This window comes from Anser brachyrhynchus (genome assembly GCF_964034855.1).
Source record: "Anser brachyrhynchus genome assembly, chromosome: 3".
Taxonomy (NCBI): Eukaryota; Metazoa; Chordata; class Aves; order Anseriformes; family Anatidae; genus Anser; species Anser brachyrhynchus.
In genome coordinates this window covers 125,987,876-126,000,494 of record NC_137696.1, presented here as the reverse complement: position 1 = coordinate 126,000,494, position 12,619 = coordinate 125,987,876, and the positions used below count along the sequence as shown (strand labels likewise).

General features: G+C 45.4%; 1 protein-coding gene across 18 annotated transcripts in view; it reads right to left on the bottom strand.

The window, feature by feature from the left end:
- DTNB (dystrobrevin beta) overlaps positions 1 to 12,619 on the bottom strand; it is a 200,185-nt gene that overhangs the window by 62,855 nt on the left and 124,711 nt on the right. For all 18 annotated transcript variants that reach the window (XR_013948169.1, XR_013948170.1, XR_013948171.1 and 15 more), the window contains 2 exons: positions 4,279 to 4,364; positions 2,492 to 2,605 (listed from right to left, as the gene is read on the bottom strand). Coding sequence is in view for 15 of the 18 variants with exons in the window: in XM_080584224.1 (XP_080440350.1) it covers positions 2,492 to 2,605; positions 4,279 to 4,364 (200 nt within the window). In the remaining 3 variants the exon portion in view is untranslated. The remainder of the gene's footprint in view (positions 1 to 2,491; positions 2,606 to 4,278; positions 4,365 to 12,619) is intronic.

Sequence of the window (12,619 nt, the reverse complement as noted above, 5' to 3'; positions counted from 1 at the left end):
CCAGCTCTCTCAGCCTGTCCTTGTGTGACAGGTGCTCCAGGCCCCTCAGCATCTTCATAGCCCTCCTCCGAACTTGCTCCGGTAGTTCTATGTCCCTCTTGTACTGGGGAGCCCTGAACTGGGCACAATACTCCAGGTAAAGCCTCACCGGGGCTGAGTAGAGGGGCAGGACCACCTTCCTTGACCTGCTGGCAACACTCTTCCAAATGCACCCCAGGATCCCCTCGGCCTTCTCGGCCACCAGGGCACACTGCTGACCCACGGCCAGCCTGCTGTCCACCAGGACTGCCAGGCCCCTCTCTGCAGAGCTGCTCTCCAGCAGGTCAGCCCCCGGCCTGTACTGCTGCTTGGGGTTATTCCTCCCTAGGTGCAGGGCCCTGCACTTGCCCTTGTTGAACTTCATGAGGTTCCTCTCAGCCCATCCCTCTAGCCTGTCGAGGTCATTCAAGTCATTTATGCAGGACGAGAGGAAGAAGGGAAGGAGTCAAAATCTCTAAGTATTTGCATTCAGACAGGAATTTTGAAAAAGATCTCTTTAGCTCAGCAGACAAAAGCACAGAGAAAGACAAGGTTTGGAAAATGGCACTCGGCATACAAAGGTTAGAAATAACACGCACACTCCTAGCCCACTGAGCACAGACAAAGCACAGAAGCTAACTGACGATCACATTAACAGTATGAGGGGATGTGGCATTCTTTCCATCTCTAAAATGAAAGCTCAAATGTCTGTCTGGAATGGGTGGATACTCTTAGTCCATTGGTAAGAGAACTGCAGGGAGAAATTTCCTAGCCTGGGTGATGTAGAAGGACAGATTGGAAATCATGATAATTCTTGACTGTTTGAACATGCTTGTGGTGGTTTTACCTTGCAAGGCAGCTGGACTCCACCACAACTGCTCTCTCACTCCCCTCCAAGTACAATGCTGTAATTCGACCTTTTTTACATTAGTGAATCTCCTGCGGGAGAAACTGTGACAGGGACTCTGTGTCAGGGGTGTGATGATGGGACAAGAGGGAATGGGGTTTAGCTTTAAACAAAAAGAGGGCAGGTTTAGATTAAAGGAGGAAACTTTTTACTCTCACCACTAAGGTCGGCGAGGCCCTGGCGCAGGCTCCCCCAAGGAGCTGCTGATGCCCCATCCCTGGGGGTGCCCAAGGCCAGGCTGGATGGGGCTGGGGGCAGCCTGGGCTGGTGGGAGGTGTCCCTGCCCATGGCAGGGGGTGGAACTGGATGAGCTTTAAGGTCCCTTCCAACCCAAACCATTCTGTGATTCTATGAAAGACATCAAGAAACTGAAAGCTCTTACTGCTCTTGAGATCATTGCCTCACTTCAAAAAACACGTGCTTTATCTGTGGTCTGAATGTGCCTGGTTTCCAATTTAAGCTCTTGGTGCTTATTACATCTTTCTCTGTTGGATCAAACAGCATATCAAGTTGCCTCGCAATATCCTTTTTTCCAGCTCTTGCATAACATTTGTTGGTATCTTCTGCTTCCTCCCCAGTTTTTAAACATTCAAAAAATACATACATAGCTATGTAAAGCACATAGCTAGAAAATCTCTGCACTGTTATCATTAAAGAATGAAAATACCAGTGAGATATGAAATGTACCATAATGTAGCACATTCTGTATGAAAAAGTAATGACAGAAGTTGAAAGCTTTAAATTTTGCCGTATGGGACTAGATTATACTCTGCAGACACCACCTTCAGTTGCAGCAGCTCCATGACAAGACCACTGCACTTTACGGAAAACCTTTAAGCACTAATGGGAAGCACAACAATTTTGCCATTTCCTAAGTGGACAGAAAAAAAGTTTACCTCAGCAAATAAAATACAATGTACTTTTCAAAGAGCTGTTGGTGCCAATTGCTTAAATTTTAAAACCTACTTTAGATTACAAACACCATTTTTGAAGGTTAAGCTGTGAAATTAACTAGTAATGGAAGATGAAATAAAATATAGCCAGAGAATACACTTGTGACTATCCAAACTATGAAACACTTTATTCTATAAATACTGACAATTTCTCCATTACTTAAAAATGTAAACTTGAAGAGGCTTTGAAGATCTTTCTCCAACTGTGGCTGTGTGTCTGAATATTTGTAGGTATGAATTTTCATAGTTTCAGTCATTAATCAAATAACTGACACTTATCTTCAACTCCACCCTTTTGTACAATACATAATAAGCAGTTAAACCATTTTTCTGCTCAGTTTTTCTTCTTTGCAAACAGTTTTCTGAACTATACAAAGAGCTCGTTTTCAGAGACTTTTATTTACTTCTAAATCCACTTATAAAAGAACAAATTGTAATACGCCGTCAGCCTTCAGAATTCAGCAGTTCAAAGTAACGCTTCAGGGTTATTGAAGATACGCTGCTGTTATGCTGTCCAGGATAACATTTATCATTGTCTGTGCTAAAGAACAGACCACATGGGCTGATCAGCCACGGTATCAAATGCACACAAGCTTTTAGGTATTTCTTTTACCGTAGAAGCCTGAGTTCAGCCAGTAAAGTTGGGTTCTGCTGGGCTTTCTCGGGTGTGGGCTGCGAGGCTTGTTCATGCTCCAGTCTCAGACGCTGAATTTCTTGGAGTATCTCTCTGTATCAGTGACAGAGGGAAGATTAAAGAGGAATAGGGTCAGCCTTTGTACTGCTCTTAAAATACTGTTATAACCCTTCAAGCACTCTTTCTGTCAGTCTTCATGTATGACTGGCACAGACTCAAATCCGAGACAGGTAAGTTAGCGCAGTCCTATGAATTGCTGTAAGACACACGGGAAGTTTATTACTTAAGTAATAAGAAGCATGAAATCGCTCGCACGCCATATGCTGGCAAGGTCTCTTCAAAAACCTTTTGTGTGGAATGGGCTAAGGGAGCGCTCTGAGAGGAAGCTCCGTTTTCAGCATAGCCCGCTCTCGCACATATTCCATCAGAAGGGCTCTGAAGGAGCGGCACCGGCAGCAGGGCTGCTGCTGGTTGGCCTCCCACTCACCCTCGCGAGGCTCCTGGCAGGCAGCAGGAGTAAGCCAAGCACCAGCTCCTGGCCGTGTCAGCTCACAGTAACAAAGACGAGCTGCCCCGAGGCCTCACAAAGGGAAGGCAAGCAGCTAGCAGCCGCAGCACTGCACGTGCTCCCAGCTGCTGCTGCTATGGGTAGGAGATGCATCCCTTGCGGCTCAGGACTCATTTATTAACAGAGAAATAAAATCCTTCTGATCTGAGAATGAAGATCACAATCTCTAAATCTCTCCCCCTTGCTCTTTCTTTAAGCTGCTCTCCTTATGAGGTTTCATAACAGCACTGATTTAGATCTCCCTTATCTGTGATCTTAATGAATAATTTCAAATACCTGCAGGCTCTCTTGGTAGCGTACTAAAACTATGACACTTACATGGTGCAAGGATCAAGGTACACAAACTCTCCAGGAACTGGGACTCCTCCAAATGAACCTTACTAAATATATTTACCTGGTCTGCTGAGTCTGCCTTGGCAATTCTCAAGGCCCAAGGGGTGATGCAAGCCCATGCACCCAGAACAGGGAGACCCGGGTATAGCTGTGAGGCCAGCACAGCACCAGGACCCCAAGGCGACCTACTGGCTGGCTGGGCAATACAGCGTGTTGCTTTTGCAACTGCTCAACAGCTTGCTTTTTAGAACAGCACTCCCTTACTTTCTCTTAGGCAGAGAAATGAACTTGACATGTGGGTGGTGAAGAAGCAGGTAAGTGCAAATGCAGTATTACAACAGAAACAGTTATCTCTTCACAGCCCCTCTGGAACAAGAGAAGGAAACCAGCTCCTACAGTCCATCTCCTATTTTTTTCAGGCCTCCTAATTTCCTCAGACTTTTGTCTTCCAGCAAAAGGAAAAAATCCCTATTTTTCCCAAGTTATGTTTATCCACACCAACCTTTCAACCTGCCTGCTCTACAACGTAGCTGATTTATTTTCCTGCTGCCACCTGAATGGTTTACCCAGCTGTGATGTTTGCTGGGTTTGAGGACAGCAATACTGATACTCAGTATTGGTTAAGATGATTTTAAGAAGATCAGTTAAAAAGATCAACCTACTCCCTGAGGAATAATAGCACTGCAGCTGCATCAGCATGGTGCTAATTGGTTAATGAGGGAGCTACACCTTTCAACAAAAGATCTAGGAAAACAATCTGGTTGATATAACACAAACAGTTAAAAACAACAAAGCATAGGATTAAAGGCTTTTCTCTCCTCAAATGTTGCTCCTTAAACAATACTGATCAAAGCTTGGTTTTTACCTGTTTTTGTTTTCCAGCTCTGCTATCAGCTGTCTTTGTTGTTTATTGGCATCAAAGTTGAAACCCAGGTCTGTTGGTGGGCGAGGCTGGTGGATGGAGAACAGAGAAAAATTAAACACAGTATTCATTACCTGTTAACCACATATGACACTGTTTGGATCCAGTCCCATGTTTTCTGACTGCCACAGTACAATACTAACAGCCCAGATTGCAAAGCTATTAAAAAAGCTGTGCTGAGATGGACTACTGGGGTACATCTGATCACGGTGTCTCAGAAATACTGCTTTAGGACTCATGAAATCATAGGACTCTGGCTATGGGTACCTCTGCCTACGCTATGAATCATCTGTTAACACCATCAGTCTGAGGAATTTTATTTGTCATTTTTTAAAAGACCTTCAGAAAAAAATACAGCATACCTACCTGTTCTTAAAGCACAGACAGGCTTCCCTGGGAAGAGATGCAGTTACACCTTTTATCATAAAGTCTTTTAGTGAAACACTGACCTTCCATTATGTCAGTGAATGAAGAAAAGTTAGAATAACTTACAGCCAGGGTCATGGTACCCATACCACTGCCAAACATCAGAACACACTGCTGACGGCGTGACTAACTCCTGTTCTCCATTTTCTTCTTATAATACACTGGCACAATGTAGTGTCATTAATGCTTAGAAATATTTTGACAGAAATATCTTTACAGCAAGGTCTTCAAACAGCTTCTGCAGCAAGCTGATACCAATTTCTCGTGCTTTCTCTAGGTCCAATTTCTCCCCTTCTTCCAATTCATCAACTCAGCAGTGACGCTGGGGTTAAATGAAGTCTTTCAGTGCTGTTAGCTTTTGTGGATTCAGCGCTAACTAAATGTGAATCGAGGTTCACTGCCTCTTTGTGTTTGGCACACTTTTCACCAGCAGCCATCACCACCACTGAGAAAAGCACTGCGCAATTAAACAAGGATTTGTACTTTGTGGGAGAACCTGTTAGCAGCTGGGCTGCAGGATGAAGAAGCCGGTTAGAAGGACTAAGAATGGAAAGAGAATTATAGGGTCTTGTCCTGGTTCAGTGCATTTCGCCAGCGGAATCCTAAGATGCTGCTTAGGAGATCCCATGCAACTCAAAACCATCCTGGCCATCAGACACAAGAAGTTCTCCTTGGGAGAACTTGGAGCTGGGGAGACATCTTTCACTGGGGACACGTCTCCTTGGCTGAGGAACAAGGCGGTACATAGGGTCTGCTTTTGGCACCGGGTCATTACTGCCTCTGATTTCCTTACTCTGGCTGTCTTTGGCTCCAGCATAGATAGGGTGCACTCATTTTGGCAGTGCAGATGACTACGGCCATGGTGCCATGCTTCTTGCCACGTCTTTGGGAAATGGGGTGTCAGTATCCCCAGAAGTGTGCTAATGGAGGAGATGCTGTGAGCGCCGCCAACCACCCCGCAGTGGCTGTGCGCTGGGACCGGAGCGAGGAGAAGGACCTCGCAGTTCAACTCTGAGCTCGTCACGTTGACGACATTACCACAAGGACGCCTCGGATGTGGCAGAACAGCCCAGAAGTGGGCAAAGGGCGCCTGGTAGTCACCGCACCGCTGGTGCCAGGACGACGGCAGGTACCAAGGCACTACGCAGCAGCTGTGCCGAGCGGCACATCTCCGGGGCTTTGTCAAGAGCTCCGAGTTTCGGCGCTCTGTTTTTGCCTTTTCATTCTCATTTGATCTCAAGATTTCAGAGATTTTTACCACAACATTTTCAGAAAGACCTCAGGTTGGGTTCCTGGTTTGAGAAAACACTTTCACAACCACTTCCGGAAAGTATTTGGTGGAAATACAGCAGATGGATGAAGAGCTCGGCATCTACTGCTGCTTCCACAAGGTGGACAGTAGCAGCGCCGGGACAGAGGGGGCAGACACCGCTACGCTTTGAGCTGTTTCGCCGCGGGTACCTGGACACAACCCTGACCGCACTTCGGCTGAAGCACGGTAGCAGCTCTCCCCTTGGGCGACGCGACACTCACGTGGTGGGGAGGTCTGTATGTGGTAAGTGAGCCTTGCTCGAGTGACACGACTACAAGCTGGTCTTCTGCGCTTTCCTGAGCGATCTGATGGCTAATTCAGGAGTTTCCTAATGACGTGGAAATTGTCAGTGTGAAAGCTGCTTGGTAAGGCAGGGCCCAGGCAAGAAGAACCAAACCAGCTTGAGAGTTAAAATGAACAGTGTGAGAAAATAAAACGTAAGTACCAGAGAAACCTCAGTGCGGAAGCACCGTACTTGGTGGCAAGGTCAGAAAGGGCCCTCTCCCCCGGCAGTGGCAGGCGCAGGGTGCACGCTGCTCCCAGACCGGGCCGGGGGGCAGAGGAGCCAGAACAGGGCCGCGATGTTCAGGCGGTGCTGGGGCCTCCAGCGCAGCGTAGGCAGCAGCGCTGCCACCACGCTGTCCTTCCTGAGGTGACCTCTCTGTGAAACCTCTGTCCTGTGCTGATGACGCCTGCTGTGACCGGCTGGTTCCCCCAGAACGGTGAGTCACAGAGCTGAGGTCCCGTCGTGTCCCCGTGTCCCGCTGCCAGCAGCTAGGAGGACAAGCGCAGGCGATGTGCTTCACCTGCAGCCTCCTCTGGGGCTCCTGGGGCTCCATCTGAGGCACAGGAACCTCTGTTCTGCCACGAAGGAGGACTGTGCCTATGAAAACAGCCTTCTCTTTAATCCCTTTCTTCAGAAACCCTGTCCAAAGCCTGAAATCACCCTCACGACCTAAAGTACTCAAGCCCTCAGGAGCAAAGACAAGACTGCAGAGGAACCTGAGCCCGTATTACCACTGTCCCATTTCACCTGCGTGGTCTCTGAGAGGAGGCACATCCCACATGCTGCTCGCTCAAGTGTCACAAGCCGAGAGGTCATTTGGAAACCGTGCAGTGTGTATTTCGTATGACAATTCAGTATTTTCTTATTTGTTCTATTGCTTCCAAGAGTCCAGTTAAGTTTTAAATGTAACTCCAAGTCACTGAATTGCTGGGGTTTGAAAAGACCTTTTAAAATGTCTAATATAACACCCCTACTCAAAGCGGAGTCAAGTAGAGCGTGGTACTCAGGACATCACAGAATGACAGAATCACAGAATGGCTGGGGTTGGAAGGGACCTTAAAGATCATCCAGTTCCAACCCAAACCATTCACCTCCCCCCAGCCCAGGCTGCCCCCAGCCCCATCCAGCCTGGCCTTGGGCACCGCCAGGGATGGGGCACCCACAGCTTCTCTGGGCAATCAGTGACCGCGCCTCACCACCTTCATAGTAAATGATGTTCTTCCTTACACCTAATCTAAACCTACCCTAATTAGTTTAAAGTCATTACCCCTTGTTCCATCTCCCCACTCCCTGACAGAGTCCCTCCCCAGCTCTCCTGCAGCCCCCTTTAGGTACTGGCAGGCCGCTGTAAGGTCTCCCAGGAAGGAGCCTTCTCTTCTCCAGGCTGAACAACCCCAACTCCCTCAGCCTGCCTGTAGGAGAGGTGCTCCAGCCCCTGGATCATCTCTGTGGCCTCCTCTGGACTCGTTCTGTGTCCTTGTGCTGGGGACCCCAGAGCTGAACACAGTAAGCGTACATCGTCCAGCTGTGTTTGAATATCTCCAGGGGAGGAGACTCCACAGCCTGTAGGGGCAACCTATTGCAGTGTTTGAGCACCCTTGCCATTTGGAAGCTTTTTCTTCTGTTTAAATGGAATTGAGCTCACGTCCATTGCCCTTCAGAGGGCACCACTGAAAAAAGTCTGGCTCCGTCAGCTGAGTTGCCACCATCATGCAGAAATAGATAATAAGCCTCATATGAGTCTTCTCAAGGCTAAAGAAACCCAGAAAAAAAAAATCAGGCTGCCAATTGTTCACCAACATCTAAACCTCCCAAGCTCTCGAATGGCATCTGATGCTCAGCCTGAACATTTGCAAAGGGGTTGCCTATGCTGGTGACTTAAAAAGCACCAGGCAGAGGCACTGGAACTTGATCACCCACATCAGCAGATATTTACTATGGCCCCTGACATATTTTTAGCCCAGCCTAGCTATCTCTCTGAGAAATTCTCAGCATGGTTTGGGATTTACCTTAAGCTGAGAACCATCTGCAACAGGTGGTTTGTAGCAGCTGCACTGTTCGGGCGGGTGAGAGAGCGCAGTATTATAGATGCGGGCACTAGAAGTGTTTGATAAGTATGCTATACACAAAGCCTGAGTGTCTATTGTACGCTGAGGAGTGCTCCGGTCTTGAGAAATCGCACTTCTCTCTCACCTAATCTGTGCTACATTGTGGAGTCAGGAGAAGAAGAGTCTAAATTCTTGCATACCCAGAAAGTAAGAGTATCAGGGCGCCATGGACAGCACTGAGCCTGTTAGAAAAAACAACAGAGGCACAAGTCTAATTGCTAGCACGCCTGTCCAGAAAATGTCTGACAATTCTAAATATATCTGACCTTGACTGGGTAATAAGACACAGCCCCGGTGCCAGCCTCCTTAATGAACAGGCATCCTGGGAGGCCGCACGCTCCATCCTTCCTGCCAGCAGGAGTGCAAGGTGCAGCCTCGTGCCTGAGAGCACCCCTGGGATTTCTATTTGTGCTCTCTGGGTTAGGCTTTATATAAAACAACAATGACAACAAAAAAAAAACAACATGATGGTCTAATATTAAAAAACTTTAACTGTCCAGGACACGTAACTTACAATCTTGGAATAAAAACTCTGTTTAAAAAACTGATGGCAGACAACTTAGATATTTCAAGTAGCTGGGGTGTGAAGAAATTCATCAGGGCACTTAGTTTTCCGTACTTACATAAACCCAAAGCAACCTCAGAGCTTTCGTGTTCGCCTCCAAAAGCACTACGTTTCTTAAGGCGACGCTCCGGAGGCCAGAACAGGGTATCCATAAAGCTCACATCTGCAAACAAACTACTTGCCTTCCATAGAAAAAATATAATCCTGCGTATAGGAGAAAAACTATTAATGATACACTTTCACTTCAGCCATGCTTCTGACATCCCCTTATGGGTTTTACAGCTTTTCTCTTAGATCTGGTAACATTAAATATTTTCATTAATATCATAGAAGATGGAATAAAGTATTTGCTTCACATTTGCAGACTGTATCACACTGTGACAAGCTCATAGGACTTCAGAGGACACAATTAAAATATAAAATCACATGAGAACTTCTAGAAATGGTTTGAAGAAATAGGTTGCATTCTATCAAGACAAGCGCAAACTCTCATATTTACTTTTAACCTGTCAATTGTATAAACACCTGCATAAAGGCAGCAGTTCTGCAAAAAAGGATCTGCAAATGAGAGTGGTTTGCAAACCAAACGTGGTCAATAACATCGTGCTTTTGCAGAGTCCTGGAATGGGTTGTTCAAAACAGGGGGTGCTGTGTGCTATAATGCGTGACTTACCCGTTCTCTAACCCAGGTGAGCTACTGTTTCCAGCCTGAGTGTAATTCAAAAAAAGCTAAGAGTTAACTGGAGCAAACAGGGTGAACGAGAATGACCAGAGGTCTATAAATAATGACAATGAGGAAAGTCTGAAAGACTGAAGAGAGTAAAAGAAGGAGAGGAGACAACATAAGAAATTTTAAATATACAATGCTTATTGCAAAGAGGAAAGTGATATATTATTCTTCATGTCCCCTGAGGTAGGAGAATGCTTAGTGGGCTCAAACCAAGCAAGGAATAATTATGTTAAGATTCAGGAAAATCTTTTTATCGGTAGATGAACTTACAGATTGGAACAAATTGCCTCAATGGACTCCATCTGGAGTGGACTCCATCCACTATTTGTTTTTGTTTTTTTAAATTACTTGGCTAAGCGTCTGCCCAAGAAGGCTCATGCAAAGCTGAACTGGCCCACAGTAGGCAATGCCTGCAGCTAGCCCGCCGTCACTCAAACGCAGCAGCCACCGACCCAACGGGGCGCTCCAGCTTTTATCGATGCGAGTGCTGACTGCAGGTAAAGCATCTACATCTATAGCATCAAACTATTACTTGCATACAGATAAGGGGTACGATCGGATTTTAAAAAGCCATGTCCAGCTTTAATTTTCACACTTCAGAGCAAGGCTGTTTGTTTTGCCATTTCCACCCTCTACAGATTCCTCACAGGTCACTGTTCTCTTACAAAGGATGCAAGAGAAAAACTTCCTTTAATCGATAAACAAAGCCAGGTAGCTTTGTTCTCTCTATTTAAATCCAGTTTGGAAACGCATCAACTGCTGCTTCCATAGCTGCAACTTTTTTCTGAGTATTTTTTCCTGCCGAATTGTAAACAGGAATGTCTGAGAACATATGATAAATAATAATCCTATCTTAAAAAACTAAAGTCATCTTTCTTCTAAGATACCTTCAGAATGTCCTATACCTCATATTTCTATCAAATCTAAAGATATTAGAGTTCTCTATTTTCAACCTTGTGAATCTAGAATCATCAGCCTAGATCGCAGAATGGTTTGGGTTGGAAGGGACCTTAAAGATCATCTAATTCCAACCCCCCCTCATAGGCAGGGACACCTCCCACTAGAGCAGGTTGCTCAAAGATAGATATATTACAGTTGTTTGAATAAACAACTTCCACTCTCTTCTGTTTTGATTCAAGTCATTTTTTAACTTTCTCCTTTAAAGCCAGAAAATCTGACTCCCAGGCACCTTTCTGCTCCCACCACCTCTCCAGCCCTTTGATTAGGTTTTCTCTTTCAGTCTTCCTTTTTTCTCTGTTATAATTCTGGTTACGGGTCTCCTTTCAGACTGATTTATAAACCTCTGAAGACCTGTGAGGAAAACCACATTATTTCACAGAAACTAATAAAATATTTGACCATCACATTGGCAGTAACAAAGAACTGCTTTTAACCACAAACTTTTTTTTTTTTCAGTTCTTTCTATGATGGGAAGAAGCCTTTGTGTTTAGGTTGCAATTTTGGGTGACTTTCCTAGTAGCTCAAGAACTGCATTTATTTCATTTTTTTTCCTCTAGCTGCCTAGAGCCTGGTAGTCTTAAAGCAGACAAACTTTGCAGTACCCGTGCAATATCTGCCATTCTACCCACGAACACACCTGAGATCCAAACACAGCATGCTGGGCACGTGTATTCACCTTCTCTCACGGATGGGAAGTCATTTAAGTAACTGAGAACCTCCTGTCAGTCACTTTGCTCACAGAATCAGCAGTCTCAATCATTCCTTGAGTCACTGCTGATCAGTAATCCCCCGGATTGTTTTACACCTACCCAGGAAATGCCACTATTTTCTCTGTGACAGGCAAGTAGCTTCCTGCGGCCCATAAGGAAAAATGCAGCGTCGCAATGAAAGAATTTACCAGGGACATGGAGACCTGACAGTTTGTCGCTACTTTTCTCAAGCCTAGATGACTGCAGGTTACTTTACAGAGTGAAGGGCTTAACGAACTTTTGCAGCTATCTCTGGAAGTCACCGCTCTTCTGAAAACAGCGGATTTCATGGGTGAGGGAAGTATTTTTCAGGGTAGAATGATTCTGAAAAGTGGCTGAGGTGCTGGTGGACGCCGTGTGGGACCTGTTACTGGCCTAAGGGTTTCCAGTTAAGTTCATATATGAGCAGTGCATTACACCTCGCGCTTGCAAATATTTCAAATGCATGTTCTGAATACTAGTATTAGGAGATAACATTATGTATGATAATAGAAAGTATGAGATATCATTCAAATGTGCAAAAACCAACCCGGGTTTCATGCTGGACAGCCTGTATTTCTTCAGCGAATAAATTCCTCCAGAACACAGGGAAGGAAACCTGCCTATAGTCACTGCTCTCATTGCTGCCCAGCATTTTATTATCAACAAATTCTTACTGTCACAGCTTTCAGTAGTGTCTTGGGTACATGGTACAGGATTGCAATGGCAAATGCTATTCTTGTAAATCCAGAAAGTATTTATTAGAGCATTTGCTTGTTACTAATAACTACCTAGATGAAAGGTACCTGTCCTCTCTGTGAAATCATGTGTGGTTCTTAAATCCTCTGCACTGAAAAATATAAATAAAAAATAAAAACAAACAATCCAAAACATTCACTTACTAGTCAGCACTCTTACATTTGCACTCCATCTCGCTGGGCAGGTATGAATGACTTGTGTCTTTCAAGATTTATTGCTGCAATTCCTCTCTTTAAAAAGCCTAGCGGTTTCAGCTCCCTACCTGCCCAGCAGCACTGAGCACCAGGGACATATCCCCTTTCTACACTCAATGTCATTGCACCAGTGTGAGATGTAAGGCCTTCAAAGTTACTACAACAAACCCCCAAACCCTACTTTTAACATTTGTATAAGAAAATGAACAGTTTAGA